Below are 16,557 nucleotides of genomic sequence, written 5' to 3'. Positions count from 1 at the left end.
TCTACACCCTCCCAGCCATTGAAGCCCTCCCCTGCCCATCCTCCACCAAACGGCCATACACAGACACAGACCGTGCAAGTCTGCCCAGTAACTGGCCTAGTTCAATATTAAATATTATTTTCTGATTCTAAATCTTCTGTGTTCATCCCACGCTTCTTTGAACTCAGTCACAGTTTTACTCTCCACCACCTCTCTCGGGAGCGCATTCCAGGCATCCACCACCCTCTCCGTAAAGTAGAATTTCCTAACATTGCCCCTGAATCTACCACCCCTCAACCTCAAATTATGTCCTCTGGTTTTACCATTTTCCTTTCTCTGGAAAAGATTTTGTTCTACGTTAATACCCTTTAAGTATTTGAACGTCTGAATCATATCTCCCCTGTCTCTCCTTTCCTCTAGGGTATTCCAAAAATTTGTACGTCTAATTATAGTGTACTGCAGGGGTAGGGAACTCCGGTCCTCGAGAGCCGTATTCCAGTCGGGTTTTCAGGATTTCCTCCAATGACTATGCATGAGATCTATTTGCATGCACTGCTTTCAATGCACATTCATTGGGGAAATCCTGAAAACCCGACTGGAATACGGCTCTCGAGGACCGGAGTTCCCTACCCCTGGTGTACTGGATCAGGGTGCCCAGCTTGGGTGCCAGCATATATACACATGATTTCATTGGGCATAAGGCTGGTGCTTAAAGTTTGGGTATGGGAATTGGCAGAAATCATGATTCTATAAAGGACAGATGCCTTTAAAAAAAAAAAAAAAAAATTGCATTTAGTGACAGTCTTTTCTGGCACCCATTTTTGAGCATGATTTATAGTGCCTGACCCTATAGTATGTAAATGCAAGGGGCTATTCACATGGGTGGTTGGGACTACCACTGACACAACCTACAGAATACTGTAAGTTGCGCAGACCATGGCTGCATTTATGTGACCACTGTTGGTCTGTGGCTAGTGGAACTGGTCGCACATAAACGGAAGGCGTGTTGATGCCACGTTACACTAGTATTTCTTAACAGAATCCGAGTGCACAGGTGCTATTATAGAATATACTCCTGACCAGCATCGTACCTGGCTTGGCAGACACCTGGGGTGGAGCACTCCCTCTCCAGGCAGTGGAGGCTATGTGTGGAGCAGTCATGGGATTGTGGTCTGCGTGTGCACGACCGTCGCCCCTGCCATTCCCCTGTCCCAGAACTGGAAATTAACATTAGAGGGGGGCGGGGACCGGTAGAGCAGACGGCTGTGCACAAGGGATGTGGCCCCCGTGACCGCTCCTCAGCCCCTCCCACTGCCTGGGACCGCCCCCGCCCTTGGTATACTAGAGCTCTCAACACATTGTATCAGAGTACCTAAAAGGAAACACCCACTTATAGAATTATCCTCCCAGACATGTTCATTATCTGTGTGTTGCACTGTTAATATTTGTAAAATCAATAAAGTTAAAAAAAAAAAAGAATTGTCCTCCCAGAGGGATGTGTGTCAGTTGCAGATGGGTGAGAGTATATGCAGAGTTGGGATGAGGGTGCAAGTGTACCGGTGTGGCTATATCTGTAGAAGTACAATAGTGGTTTTTTGGTTTTTTTTTTAAAAAGGCTATACAAAATGTGTTTTCTGCATAACTCTGTTTAAACATGACCAAGAGGAACAGGAGGGTAGGTATCTGCAAATGCTTAAGCAGTGCAGATAAAGAGCAGAGCATACAAACCAGGCAATTGATTAAAGCAGAAGAATTTAAAAAGGTCATACGGTACAGTATATGCTTTACGAGGAGATGCTGAAAAGTTTTCAGCCCAGCCAAGAAGAGAATGACGTGGATATGGTTCAAGCAATGATCTGAAACAATGTCAAAAAACAGAATTTTGTTTCTGTATATTGGCACTTAAGGAAGCAAGATAACACGCTTTTCAGCTACAATGGCAAAATAACGCTTAGAATTTAGGAAGCTGGTTGGTTGGGTTGAGAATTTTTTAACACCCCCTCGTAACCATGCACTTGCACGCAGCCATCCTAGCACATACCAGCAAATACCGCATAATAGGCATGATTTGGCCAAATCTGTATTACAAATTGAAGTAATATTCTAACAATTAACAATTAACTCGTAACTCCCCAATACCTCCCTTTCACCCCTTGCCCCCCACACCCCACCAAAGGCTAGTCTGTGGTGACCTAGCTGACAGATTTCCCAACACTAAGCTGACCAATTGGTTTTTGTAAAGATACTAAAGCAATTCGAGCAGCTTTACCCAGCCAAATAAATTTGGTGAGAATACTATTCAATTTCTTATAAAAAGACCCCTGAAAATAAACTGGCAACGTACCCATTTGGTAGCAAACCACAGGCAAACTCATCATTGATTTGAATAGTTTTGATGTGAGGTGATAAGTATAAAACAATGTATGTGTGTGTTCTTGGGAATTGTGTGGAAGATGACTTTGATACTGCTATTATTTCATTTTTTGCAGTCTACTTGAGTAATTTTCCCCTTTGTCTGCGTGCCTGTGTTTCTTTGTGCCAAAGTGCAGGAAGGCAGAGCAAGTGATTTTTATTTTTTTGTATGGACCAGTAGTCCATATTACAGGTGTCAGGTCAAAAGCGCGCCGGGACAAAGGCGCGCCCAGACAATTGAGCGCAGCGCGGAGGCGCGTGCCGCTCAAAATTTATGTTTTTAGGGCTCCGACAGGGGGGTGTGGGGGGAGAACCCCCTCCCACTTTACTTAATAGACATCGCGCCGCGTTGTGGGGGTGTTGTGGGGGGTTGTAACCCCCCACATTTTACTGAAAACTTCACTTTTTTCCTGTTTTTAGGGAAAAAGTTAAGTTTACAGTAAAATGTGGAGGGTTACAACCCCCCAAACCTCCCATAATGCCGGCGCGATGTCTATTAAGTAAAGTGGGGGGGTTCCCCAACAAACCTCCCCGTCGGAGCCCCTAAAAACAGTAATTTTGAGCGGTGCGCTCCTCCGTGCTGCGCTCAATTGTCTGGGCGCGCCTTTGTCTTTCGCGCCGTTGTCTATGAACCCATATTACATTACATTAGTGATTTCTATTTTGCCATTACCTTGCGGTTCAAGGCGGATTACATCCAAACTAAAACAAGAATTACATTCAAAATTTGAAGGAATAGAATAAGCGATGACATAGAATTTTTAAGGTAATAAAACGCTGGGTAAAGAGTTACGAACGGGAAGTAGAGGTCTTTAGGAGATAAGAAAAGGGTGAATTATGGGGTTTTAGATAGAGAGTGTTGGATATTCTAACAGTTCTAGCATTTCCCCCTGTTAAAGAATAGGAAGAACTTTTGGAAGCTTGGTTTTCTGAAAGTACCAAGCTCATGATTCTGCCGTTATATTCACATTTTCTTCCTGCTTGTCAAATTAGGTGAATTTTGCTTCCTTTTTTGAGCATTATTATTTCATATAGACAGATAGCACAGACTCAATGGATGATTGGACAGACATTTGGGCATCGACCTCCCTTTTATGTAATTATTTCCATATGTTGGAAAGCGTAAAACTCAGGAGCAAAATTAATTGAAAAAAAATGACACAAGCTCAAATTGCTGGGATTCAATTTTAAGAGATGACATCTGTAATTTTAAGCTGTCACAAAATCAGTTTGAACGGTGGTAATGGTATCTGAGCATCTTAAAAATCGGATTTAGCAATTTAGAAATATTTTATTGTACTTGGTGATACATAATTTGATACATGAAACATAATGATATGACAAAAAAATAATAATTCAGTGTGCTACTGCTCATTTAAAAAGGAGAAAACAGCTAGTTAATCATCACAGAGCAAATTAAAGAAGAGTAAATTGGGTTTCTGCATTCCAGAGTCTCGTCTACCAGACTAGAATGGAAATGCTTCAACCATTCAGTCAATCTGTGTCGGCATCTATTAAACAAGGAAGTTTAGCAAACTTGTCTGTGCAGTGTTGAGGAAATGCGTAACAATACAGAATTAAGTGCACTTGAAGGCATCAAAACCTATGACTTTTTAATCATGTTTGTTGACAAAGCCTATTGCGATTAAAAAAAAAAAAAATTGTGTATCTTACTTTTCATCACAGGAGATTAATTTGAAAGCATAGTTTTCCGAGCTTAATTAGAATTCATTTGCTTAATTGTGATTCCGATCCCATCGATTCGAGTTTTGCACTAACTTGAACAATGCCATCTTTCTGCTGTTTGCACTTTAATTTAAATTCTTATTATGGTTTATGAACAGTAATAAGGTCTGGTTTGAATATTCATTAGCCCCCTCGGCGGTGGGATTCGAAAAGGTACATTATTTATTTACCTTAATGAAACTGGAACAGCAGGGGGGGGGGAGGGCTGATCAGTTTGTGACACTTTATTTTGAAGCCTCCAGCGCCCTTGACCATTGTTTTTTTGACGCATCTTGTCCAAACAGCTCCCTCGCAGGTTAGCGGAGTAATGAAGGAGAGAGTTCTGCAGCGGAGCATCGAGCTTTCCTGGCAGGAACCAGAGCATCCCAACGGAGTCATCACTGAATATGAAATCAAGTATTATGAGAAAGTAAGTGCTAAGAGCATCTGAAACCGATAAACAGTGCACTGTTTACATCATGTACTCCAGTCACCAAATAGAAGGGAGAGGTTTAATGCTGCAAAAATTACAATTACTGTTGTCTGACGGAATAGATTGCAGTTCTTAGAATGGCTTCCTTTGCGGTTTTCTGTGTGCTGTTCTCCATAAGTAATGAAACAGTTTTGGGAAAGGCAAGTGGAAAAAAAAAACCTTTATGAGTACTGCCTGTCTTAAAAGTATATATTTTAAAGTCTTTGACATTCGCTTGTTTGTTATCTGGATTTATATGCACTAAAGTCATTCCAAGAGTGTCTTCCCTTTGTGTACAATATCTGTTTAATATATATATAGGAGTGCCACAGCCATCTGCTGTTCCTCATCAAATAGGATGGAGCATATGTGCCCTGCATGTGTTTGTGAGTCACGTCCTCTCTCTGTCTTCTCAGTGGGGAATCTATGATTGCTGGATGCTGTCCATAAATAATAGGATAGAGTTTTACAAGAGAGAAGGCTTGTGCAAGCACCTGAATCCTTGCTCTGAAACACCGCAAAGTGGTGTCTATACAACCACACTGCCCCCTTCTACTGAGCGGGCAACAATAAATCTGCTGCAATGTATCATTTCTTATAGATCAGATGTATCCTCACAAAGCCTGCCCCAGCCAGGGCCCCGAGAACCTGTTTCATTATGCGGAATGAGGTCAGGGGTGATGTTTCCAAGTTTTATTAAAATTTGTTATCCTGCATATCAGATTTCTAATCGGTTTTACATTAATAAAATTATTTTTAAATGAGGGGAGGGGGTATACAAACATTCATCATTAACAAGACAATGTACCATAGATGTTTACAGTACTCCCCCGATATTCGCAGGGGTTCCGTTCCAGGAACCCCCGCGAATCTTGAAAAACCGCGAATATGGTTTTTCATGGGGAGACTGGAGAGGGCAGTGGGAGAGGCAAGAGAGAGCAACCAGAGCACCGGCGAGTGCAGGAAATCACTCGCTGTATGCTCCGACCGCCTCTTCCTGCACTAAGTCTGGCCTTACCAATCAGGAGCTGCGTGCCTAGCAAGGACCCTAGGCACCAGAAACATAGGCCAGGGTTTCACAGGACTACATTTCCAGTGTGTAGGGTTCTTTGTGAATCATGTCCAGCATTGCCTAGTGATGTCAAAGGCCAGCACCATCCCTAACCATGCCCACTGCCGGCCTTCGGCATCACTAGACAGTGGTAGGCGCCACGGACCAAGGCGCCAGTCAGGTAGGCCGTGTACAGGGATTTTTTTTTTTTTTTTTTACAAGTTTTCAGTTGAGTTTTTTTGGCACAACCAATTATCGCACCACTTAAACCCAAGTAAACCAATTAAGTTAGGCGATGGTTGAGAATCTGGCCCACTGTGTTAGTGAATGAGTGTGTTCCAGTGAGTGAGTGTGTGTGTGAGAAAGGGAGTTTGTGTTCTGTGCTCTGTTAAATTAAGATCACACTTAAATAATCCATCAGTATTGCCCTAAGCAATTTTCAACAACATTCCCCAGAGTCTATAAAAGTTGCCTATATCTGGGCACAGATTCCAGATCCGTGGGCAAACTGATTAATTAATGAGCCATTAATAATCACATATTGACATTAATTAGGACCTTACTGTACATATGGCTCTGCCTATGCACTGTCCTATAACACCGTGCACCTAAATTCTTGCATGCAGCTCAAAAGGGGGTGTGGCCAAGGGAGGAGCATGGGCAGGTCAGGGGCATTCCCATAATTTGCATGCGGTGTTAAAGAACAGGGTCGTTTACATGCCCAGCTGTCACTGGTTGCGTGCCAGCATTTATACCAGATTTCATCAGAGGAAAGTCTTTGCGCCCAAAGATGGGCATCGGAATCTGGGCTAAGTGTTTATTTTATAAAGATTGTTTGATGCTAAGCAGCCTTTTTAGAATTGGTGCTTGGCATGGGTCTTCCCAGTGCCTGAAATGTCAAGAAAATTGTGGAATAACTTGCAAGTTTCGTGGCTCCACATCATTCTCTTCTTGGTTGGGCTGAGAAATTTTCATTGGCCCCCCCTTAGATAGAAGACATTCAAAGATAGGCACTGGGAAAATCCATACCAAGCACCAATTCTATAAAGGCTGTTTAGCGTCAAGTACTGGTCGCCGTACCTCAAGAAGGACATGGCAGTACTTGAGGGAGTCCAGAGAAGAGCAACTAAGCTGATAAAGGGTATGGAAAACCTCTCATATACTGACAGACTAAAAAAGCTGGGGCTGTTCTCCCTGGAGAAGCGGAGACTTAGAGGAGACATGATAGAAACCTTTAAGATCCTGAAGGGCATAGAAAAAGTAGACAGAGACAGATTTTTCAAATTATGGGGAACAACAAGTACAAGGAGAAATTGAAAGGGGACAGGTTTAAAACAAATGCTAGGAAGTACTTTTTCACCCAGAGGGTGGTGGATACATGGAACACACTTCTGGAGGCTGTGATAAGCAGGAGCACGCTACAGGGCTTCAAAGAAGGTTTGGATAGGTTCCTAGAGGACAAAGGGATTGAAGGGTACAGATAAGAGTTGACGTAGTTTATAGGGATAGGAGTAGAGATAGGTTATAGAAATAGTCAAGGACCACTGCTCAGGCAGTGGGCCTGATGGGCCGCCGCGGGAGCGGACCGCTGGGCGAGATGGACCTCTGGTCTGCCTCAGCGGAGGCAACTTCTTATGTTCTTATAGAATAGCACCTAGCACTTTTCCGTGGCCCCTCATAGAACTTCCCTTTGTTTATGTGTGTGTGCGTACACATGGGTTCAGGTAACATAGTAAATGACAGCAGATAAAGACCTGAACAGTCCATCCAATCTAGCCTGTGATTACATGATTAAATTAAAAAATGTCATTTTTCTTTGTTTTGTTTTGTTTTATTTTTGTGTGTGTGTTCAATAAATTTTTATTAGAATTTTCAAATAATAACAATGATGAATAACAACCAATGATAAACAAAATAGATTACAAGAGCAGTTCTTAAAACAATATCTTTTACAATTAAAAAATACCCCCCAAACCAATCTACTTATAGGGCTCCTTTTACAAAGGTTCGCTAGCGTTTTTAGCTCACGCACCGGATTATAGCGCATGCTACCCAAAAAACTACCACCTGCTCAAGAGGAGACAATAGCAGCTGGCGCGCGTAGCATTTTAGCGTGCGCTATTCCACGCATTAAAGCCCTAACACACCTTTGTAAAAGGAGCCCATAGTGTTGGCTCTAAAGCCAACCTGTATTAACACAAGAAACTAACAGCATGGATGTACATTACCATTTAGAGAAATAATAATAATATTCATTTTAAATGTGATATGTCGCAATATTTTATGAGAGGATACCAAATTTTTTTTTTTTTTAATGTGCAAGCAACCCTTTTTTTCTGCAAACACTCTTTCATATTTGGCACAACTATACAATGGGAGGGATGTTATTGAATAAGAGTACCCAGGAAAGGGACTTGGGGGTAATGGTGGACATGACAATGAAGCCGTCAGCACAGTGTGCAGCGGCCGCTAAGAGAGCGAATAGAATGCTTGGCATAATCAAAAAGGGTATTACAGCCAGAACGAAAGAAGTTATCCTGCCGTTGTATCGGGCGATGGTGCGCCCGCATTTGGAGTACTGCGTCCAATATTGGTCACCGTACCTTAAGAAGGATATGGCGTTAGTCGAGAGGGTTCAGAGGAGAGCGACATGTCTGATAAAAGGTATGGAAAACCTGCCATATTCTGAGAGATTGGAGAAGCTAGGTCTCTTTTCCCTGGAGAAGAGGAGACTTAGAGGGGATATGATAGAGACTTATAAGATCATGAAGGGCATAGAGAGAGTAGAGAGGGACAGATTCAAATAATAAAAGAACAAGAGGGCACTCGGAAAAGTTGATAGGAGACAGATTCAAAACAAATACTAGGAAGTTCTTTTTTACCCAACGTGTGGTGGACACCTGGAATGCGCTTCCAGAGGACGTAATAGGGCAGAGTATGGTACTGGGGTTCAAGAAAGGATTGGACAAATTCCTACTGGAAATAGGGATAGAGGGGTATAGATAGAAGATTACTGCACAGGTCCTGGACCTGTTGGGCCGCCGCGTGAGCGGACTGCTGGGCACGATGGACCTCGGGTCTGACCCAGCAGAGGCATTTCTTATGTTATGTTCTTATGTTCTTATGGCAGTTAGACTTGCTAGATTCCGCCATTCTATTTATTCAATATTTGAAAAGTCCTTCCAGTGAGTAAAAATTATTTTAATAACTAAGGGATCCCTTTATTAAGGTGCGCTAGCATTTTTAGCACGCGCTGAAGATTAGCGCGTGCAAACCACGCGCTAAATGAAAAATACTAACGCAAGCTCTATGGAGGCGTTAGCGTCTAGCGTGCGCTACAATGTTGCGTGCTAAAACCACTAGCGCACATTAGTAAAAGGAGCCATAAGTTAAGTAGAATACATAATAATTTGGACTGTTCATCTGTAATTGACGCTTTTATGGAAAGAATACCCACCATGATGATATTTATGGTCAATGGCTCATGAATATTAAATTTAAAAATGTCATTTTTCTTTGTTAATTTCTGGGTCATAAACCTGAGAAGTCTACCTGGTCCTTAGGTTCCAATTATTGGAGTTGCCGTTGAAACCCACTCCAGCCTATCCAAGCCATCTCCTTCGTGGGATTCAGAGCGTGAATGTTTGCCCATTCATAGTCTAATTAGAGATCCTCTGTATTCATCCCACTCTTTTTTGAATTATGTCACCATTTTCCTCCCCACCACTTCCCTTGGGAGGGCATTCCAGCCATTCATCACCCTCTCCATGAAAAAAAATTTCCTAACATTCTTCTTAAGTCCACCACCCCTCCACCTCAATTTATGTTCTCTAGTTTTACCAGTTCCTCTTCTCTGGAAAATATTTGGTTTTATATTAATGCCTTTCAAATATTTAAATGGCTGTATCATATCACTTCTGTACCTCCTGTCCTCCAGAGAAAACGATACAGTAGAAAGTCTGTACCCTGTTCCCCTCTCTCTATTAATCCATGATCCACGTCAATCAGATTGTAGGGGGAGAAACTTCATAACCTCATTGCTGCTCCCTGGTTTTGACCTCCATATCCCTTTCCAAGTAAACTAAGTAAATAGCATCTACCTTCATGAATGCCAGCTGTTGGCATCTGGATCAGTTTCTTTAGCCCAGTGTCTCTCAAACTGTATGCCCCACCATATGCCCCGAAGAGCTACCAGGTGTGCCACAAGAGATTCCAGAATTTTATTTTAGTTTGAAAAATTCCCTTCATATGTATACCCCAGAATAGATGACATGTACATTGCGTACACAAGAGTCTGTCAATGTTATGAGCATCTATGTACGTAAGAATAAAGATACAACCGCCCAGACAAACATCATTCTTTGACTTGATTGGTCCTTGAAAACTAACAGCAAGACATTTTATTTTAATTTTTTTGTGCAGTAGTTATCCTAATTTGAGCAGCAAAGCAGTCAAGGCTTTGTTACCATTTGGACCTTCTTATCTTTGTGATCTTGGATTTTCAGCTCTGACAGAAATTAAAAGAGAACAACTGTAGATGGTGGATGGTGAAATGCGTGTTTGCCTGTCGACTATCGAGCTGCGTTCTGAGTTAACTTGCACTCAAAAACAAGCACATCCATTGCATTGATTAGCAATTCTATCTACTTTAGTTTCACCATTGTTACAATTACCCATTCGTAGCTTAAAGAACTTTAAATAAATAACTCTCAAATTTAATTTTATGTTGGTTTTGCAGTTTTATCATTTCAATTATAATGTGCCACAAAAAATATTTTCTCCGTTTAGTGTGCCAGAGCTAGAAAAGTCTGAGACACACCGCTTTAGCCAGTCATTTGTATTTTGTTTATCTCGCAATTCTATCTTGACTCGAATGTCAGCTCAGAGGAACGGGGACTCTTCTTTGTGTGTGTAGCACTGCTTACAACTTGCAGTGCTATAGAAATGTTTTGGATAGAATTTTTGACTGCAAAGCAGATCTAGAAGAGTTATAAAGGAGATAATTTTATAAAACAATATCTATGTGAATTGCCTATAAAACTTGCTGTTTTATGACCTATCCTCTGTATTCTATATATCGTGCCCACATTTTTGTACCCTACATCGTGTGCAGATCAAAGATGTGCATGCAAATAAATTGACTTATGAGCTTGGAAACATCAATAATCGGTTAATGATCAATTATTGATGCTAATTGGCAGTCTTAAAAATGTGTGCATGTAGCTCATTGCACGCCGTTCTATAAAGCACAGCACCTAACTTCAATCATGCATATCTGAAAATGGGATATGGCCAGGGGTCATGTTGGGGACATTCCAGGAAGTTGCATGCGGATTTACAGAAATTACCTGAAGTGCACCTAAGTTGGGCACTAGCTTTTACATCTGTTTTTAGCTCTGAAATTTGAGCATGCAACCTTTAGAATACCAACTAAGGGCAATTACGAGCTTAAGTGCTAATTGGTACCAGTTAGCACCAATTAAGGCCAAAGCCTATTGTTACTCGTTAACACCAATTATCAGTTTATTATTAAGTTATGCATGCAATTGACCTTATTCTATAATTAACTTGCAAATTTGGGCACACAACTTTCTAGAATTAGGGGATTAATGTGAAGTGGCAGCAAAGCAACTAAGGGCTAGATTCACTCACCCTCCGATCCGTGTGCGATCCGTTTCCGTTTTGCATGCATGCCGACGAATTCACCAAAAGCCTGCATACAAATGAAGACGATCGTTGGCACGCCCCCAGCCAGCTGCACGGATCGCTAAAGCCCTGACAATAGTGACAGGAGAAACAGCCTCCTGTCACTGCTGTCAGGGCTTCTGCCGGCTTTTCAATTTTTTTTTTTTTTTTTTATAATCGGGCAGATATTTTGCGTGTTTTACATCTCCTATCTTTATATTTTGCACAATATTAGGGGACACGCATTGCTGTTTCTGTAGTGTTGCATTGTGTGCAGAGTCCAGTTTCTTGGTGGTTCAGTTTAACTTTTGTCTACATATTTCTATTTTAACCCACCGCACCCCACCGCCACCACCACTTTTAACGCTAGCCGCAGTGGTAACAGCTCCTATGCTCATACAATTCTACGAGCGTCAAAGCTATACGCCATGGCTGGTGCTACAAAATGCCTTATAATTTTGTAAAGGTGGGGAGGGGGGATAGTTTGTGATTACATAGTCCATACTGGGCAAAGGTGTTTTCTGTGTTCTGTGTGTACAAAAGACACGGTTCTCTATTAGCACTGACTGTGCAGGATCGATTTGTACTAGTCTGGCTTGTTTAGTTTTACAATGGATGTATTGATGTTCTGCTGCTCACTGCAGTATGTAAGATGTTGCATTTTCTTAGGCACAATCTTGTTGTGCGATATGTGGATTGATGCTAAAAATCATGTTTTTCATATAGATGAGGGGGGTGTCAAAAAATGATGGGTCCCGGGTGTCACATATGCTAGGTACGCCACTGCCTAATGGATATGGTGACCTTGATCAGTTGTTACTAGTCCAATAGAAACGTCAGTTTTCAACCAGAGCTATTGCAGCTTTAGATGTAGGGTTCAGGTTTAGTTGGAAATTAACTTAAATCTAGGCAAACAAAATCAAGGTGCTCAGCCTTCGTTAAAATTTTTCCTAATAGTTAACTTGCAGAACTCACTACCACAGGATGTTCTAGAGGCACATAGGGCTCTTTTTGCAAAGGTGCGCTAGCTGTTTTAGCACGCGCTAAAAATGCCGCGCGCACTAGCGGCTACCGCCTCCTTTTAGCAGCGCGCTAATCTTCTGCGTGCGCTAAAAACACTAGTGCACCTTTGTAAAAGGAGCCCATGGTTAAACCAGATTCAAAAGGAACTTAACATAATAATTAGGTTCACTGCATCCTGTAAACTCCATCTAACAGTACATTGTCTAACAAGTGTACAGACAATGCTATATACATTCGATTTCTTATGTACTTCCTCTAAGCACTCATAGAAACATATATTCGTTCAAAGCGTTTGACAAATCCTGCGTTCTTCCGCTGTTTCTTTTTATTTTTTTATAAATCTTTATTAATTTTCCATTCAAAAACAGTGCATTAAAATATACATACAATTGACTTCAAAATAGCACTTACAATCGATCAAAGAAATACTACAAAACATTACCCCCCTCCCCCACCCTAATTCAAGAACAAAAACAAAGTGAATTACTTCAAATATACAATTAAAAACATAAACAGCACTTTCATTTGGTCAATGAATACAACAAAATATAATTCCTCCCTCCCTGGATGTGTGAATCAAATTGGAAAAAAGGCTATAATCCAGTTAATCAGTGTTGTCAGTGGAATGAGCCTGCACCACACTGGATCATCTGATTATTTATTTGTGGCTCACTGCTCCTTTCGGACATTGTACAACATATACAGTGCAATGTAATATTTAAGGTAAAATATTAAATAATAATAATACAGTACAGTATTTTCCTCACCACACTACACAAAGGCGAAAATCACATGAGATGCTTTCACTACAGCTTCCGACAATGAACTGAACGACGTATGGGTGGCCCGAGCGCTGGGGAAACGTACGCACAACCACACACGAACAGCGTGCATAAGAACATAAGAACTGCCATCTCCGGATCAGACCTTAGGTCCATCAAGTCCGGTGATCTGCTCACGCGGAGGCCCAGCCAGGTATAACCTGGCGGGAAAAAAAAAAAAAAAAAAGGTTAGTCACCCGTACCCTTCTGTGCATCTTTTGAGGAGTTGTGCATCTAACTTGCCCATAAAACCAAGAACTGTGGGTTCCGCATCAACCTCTACCGGGAGCGCATTCCAGGTGTCCACCACGCGCTGCGTGAAGCAGAACTTCCTGGCGTTTGTCCTGGGCTTGTCCCCCTCAGCTTCAGTCCATGACTTCTTGTCCTGGTCACATTTGACATCGTAAATAACTTTTTATCCTGCTCTATCTTGTCGATTCTTTTTATTATCTTAAAAGTCTCAATCAGATCCCCTCGCAATCTCCTTTTCTCAAGGGAGAATAGTTCCAGTTTTTTAAGTCGTTCTTTGTAGTTCAAGTTCTCCATACCTTGTACCAGCTTCGTTGCTCGCCTCTGCACCCTCTCGAGCAGTTTTATATCCTTCTTTAGGTAGGGAGACCAGTGTTGGACACAGTATTCCAAGTGTGGTCTGGCCATTGCTCTATAAAGCGGCATTATGACCCTCTCCGATCTACTTGTGATTCCCTTCTTTATCATGCCCAACATTCTATTTGCTTTCTTTGCTGCCGCCGTGCATTGTGCTGACGGTTTCAGGGTCCTATTTATCAGTACCCCCAGGTCCTTTTCTTGTTCGCTCTTACCCAGAGTTGCACCTGACATTCTATACTCGTGCTCCTTGTTCTTTCTGCCCAAATGCATTACCTTGCATTTTTCCACCTTAAACTTCATCTGCCATTTCTCTGCCCATTTCTCTAACTGGCTCAAATCTCTCTGTAGTTCCTCGCTATCCTTTTGCGATCCGATTGCCCGACATAACTTCGTGTCGTCTGCAAACTTGATGACCTGGCATTCAGATTCCAAAGCGGCGTTCGGATTCCGGGGCACCAGCACACACGAACAACGTGCAGGGTGCTCGGATTCCAGGGCAAAATGGGCTTGAATTTTTTGTTCGGATTCCAAGTTGTTCGAGTACCGGGGCATTCGGATTCCAAGGTATCGCTGTAATTAAACGATCGTGTGTGCACGCTAAGCACCTGATCAGGCATAAATGTGTTTCAATTCAATCCTTCACCAAGCACTCCTGTCTTTTGCTATCTCCTTAGAAGGGATTTATTGTTTGATTGTTGTCGCGAGACCCAGACAACTGCAACAAACATGATGCCAGCTGCGGAAGCCTAAGAGAAGGATTTATTATTTTCCCACAGTCAAGCTACAAAATGCATTCTTATTATATCTGACTTGTAATAAAATAACGGGGTTGTCTTCTTAGAAAAGCCATCGAAGGTATTGCATTGTTAAAAATAAATGTGACATGATAAATGTAATTGTTATGGTTCAAGATGCGAGGTTATGCTGTATCATATGAATACAATAAAATGTAAGTATAGATTTATACAGCTGTCAGAATCTTGCCCCTTGTTATGACAAAACATGCTTTAAAGTGGATTAGGAGGGACAGCTTAGATATGTTTGTTTATAGGTAGAAGGCATATCTTTTTGAGAGGGCTTCTTTTGTTTTATTTTATTTCAGAAGGAATCATCCTTTAAACCAGTGTTTCTCAACTCGGTCCTGGAGTACCCCCCCCCCCCTTGCCAGGTTTTCAAGATATCCACAATGAATATGCATGAAAGAAATTTGCATATAATGGAGGCAGTGTATGCAAATCAAGTTTATCCAAATTCAATGTGGATATCCTGAAAACCTGACTGGCAAGGAGGGAGGGGCAGCCCAGGACCGAGTTGAGAAACACTGCTTTAAACTGAGTTCAGGCGAAAAATGGGATTATATTTTATTTTAGTCTTTGCTTTTAAAATCTTTAGATAATCAATTATGGAATTTTTTTTTTTTTGAAAAATGTTCCATCATAATGTTTAAATTAAACAAAATTTTCCAGTCTTTGTTGTGTGCTTCAGGATTTTTTAAAAATATATTTTTGTTTTATTTTACTAATCTAAAGGCTATTTTACTAAACTGCATTAAGCGGTAGCACACACAGCAGGGAAAAAAGACTTTTCACCAAATGCATTTTGCACCAATTCATGTGCTAGCTATTATTTTAAAAAAATATTTTTGTTGGGGACATAGAAGTCAGCTAGTGTAACACAACAAAACAAAGACCCAATATTCCACAGTGAGAACAATACAAACGACGAAAACAAAAAAAACCGTGGCTGTGGATGTTCTGAAAGATGATTTATTATTCGCTCTTTGCAAAAAAACCATAAAAATACAAGTATAACTCCAGATATATAGTGCACGTGTGATTGGCCAACCGGACCCTACACAGTCCATGTTTCAGCGAACACACCTTCCTCAGGGGTCCGGATGATATAGGGTACTCAGATAAAAATGAGGACTATATGTGTACAGTGTACGTGTCGTTGAGCAGATAACCAAAATAGCTATGGAACAACCAAAGTGGCGTGAGCTCTATCTGGTTAACACAGGATTTAGGTCCTCATTGACAAAGGCGCGGTAGCGATGCTGCTGCAGTAAAAGCACTGACGTCCACGGGAATCGAATGGACTTCAGTGCGATCACCACAGCAGCATTGCTACTGTGGCTTTGTCAAAGGGGACACTTACGTGGAAACACTTACCCCCCTCTTCTACGAAACCGCGCTAGCGGTTTTAAGCGCAGGGAGCCGCGCTGAATGGCCCACGCTGCTCCCGACGCTCATAAGAACTCAATGAGCATCGGGAGCAGCATGGGCCATTCAGCGCAGCTCTCCGCGCTAGAAACCGCTAACGCAGTTTCATAGAAGAGGGGGTTAGGGGGAGATTTTATAAAAGGCACCTAAATAAATAGGCACCAGAAGTTAGGTGCCTAACTCACCCCCTCTTTTATCAAGCTGCACTAGACATTTTTAGCATAGGCCTGCGAGGTAAGTGCTCCAACGCTCATACCTCGCTGGCCCGCTCTAAAAACCTCTAGTGCACCTTGAAAAAAGAGAGGGTTAAATAGTAAATTGGCTTAAATTATGATCTTTAATAAACTCGCAATTGAAAAAAAAAAAAAAATGAACCGGGTGATAGGTGCTTATCTTCTTGGTACACCGTCAATAGTTCACAGGACAATGCGCCCTGACAATTCCGCTCCGTGAAATGCGTGCACTGCCAAGTGTGCACATGTAGTAAGCAGGGTTTTCGGGGTGAAATTGTAAGTGTAGTGGGGGGGGGTAAGGCAATCTTTAAATTGAGACCACGTC

The 16,557-nt window shown here is 41.8% G+C and overlaps 1 protein-coding gene across 2 annotated transcripts in view; it reads left to right on the top strand.

Moving 5' to 3' along the window:
* Positions 1-16,557, top strand: part of EPHA7 (EPH receptor A7) — a 393,019-nt gene that overhangs the window by 284,653 nt on the left and 91,809 nt on the right. For both annotated transcript variants that reach the window (XM_033937544.1, XM_033937543.1), the window contains exon 6: positions 4,422-4,546. In XM_033937544.1, the coding sequence (XP_033793435.1) occupies positions 4,422-4,546 (125 nt within the window). The remainder of the gene's footprint in view (positions 1-4,421; positions 4,547-16,557) is intronic.

The sequence above is a fragment of the Geotrypetes seraphini genome, chromosome 3 (genome assembly GCF_902459505.1).
Source record: "Geotrypetes seraphini chromosome 3, aGeoSer1.1, whole genome shotgun sequence".
NCBI classification, from domain to species: Eukaryota; Metazoa; Chordata; class Amphibia; order Gymnophiona; family Dermophiidae; genus Geotrypetes; species Geotrypetes seraphini.
The sequence above is the reverse complement of the archived record's forward strand: the minus strand, read 5'-3'. Positions and strand labels throughout refer to the sequence as shown.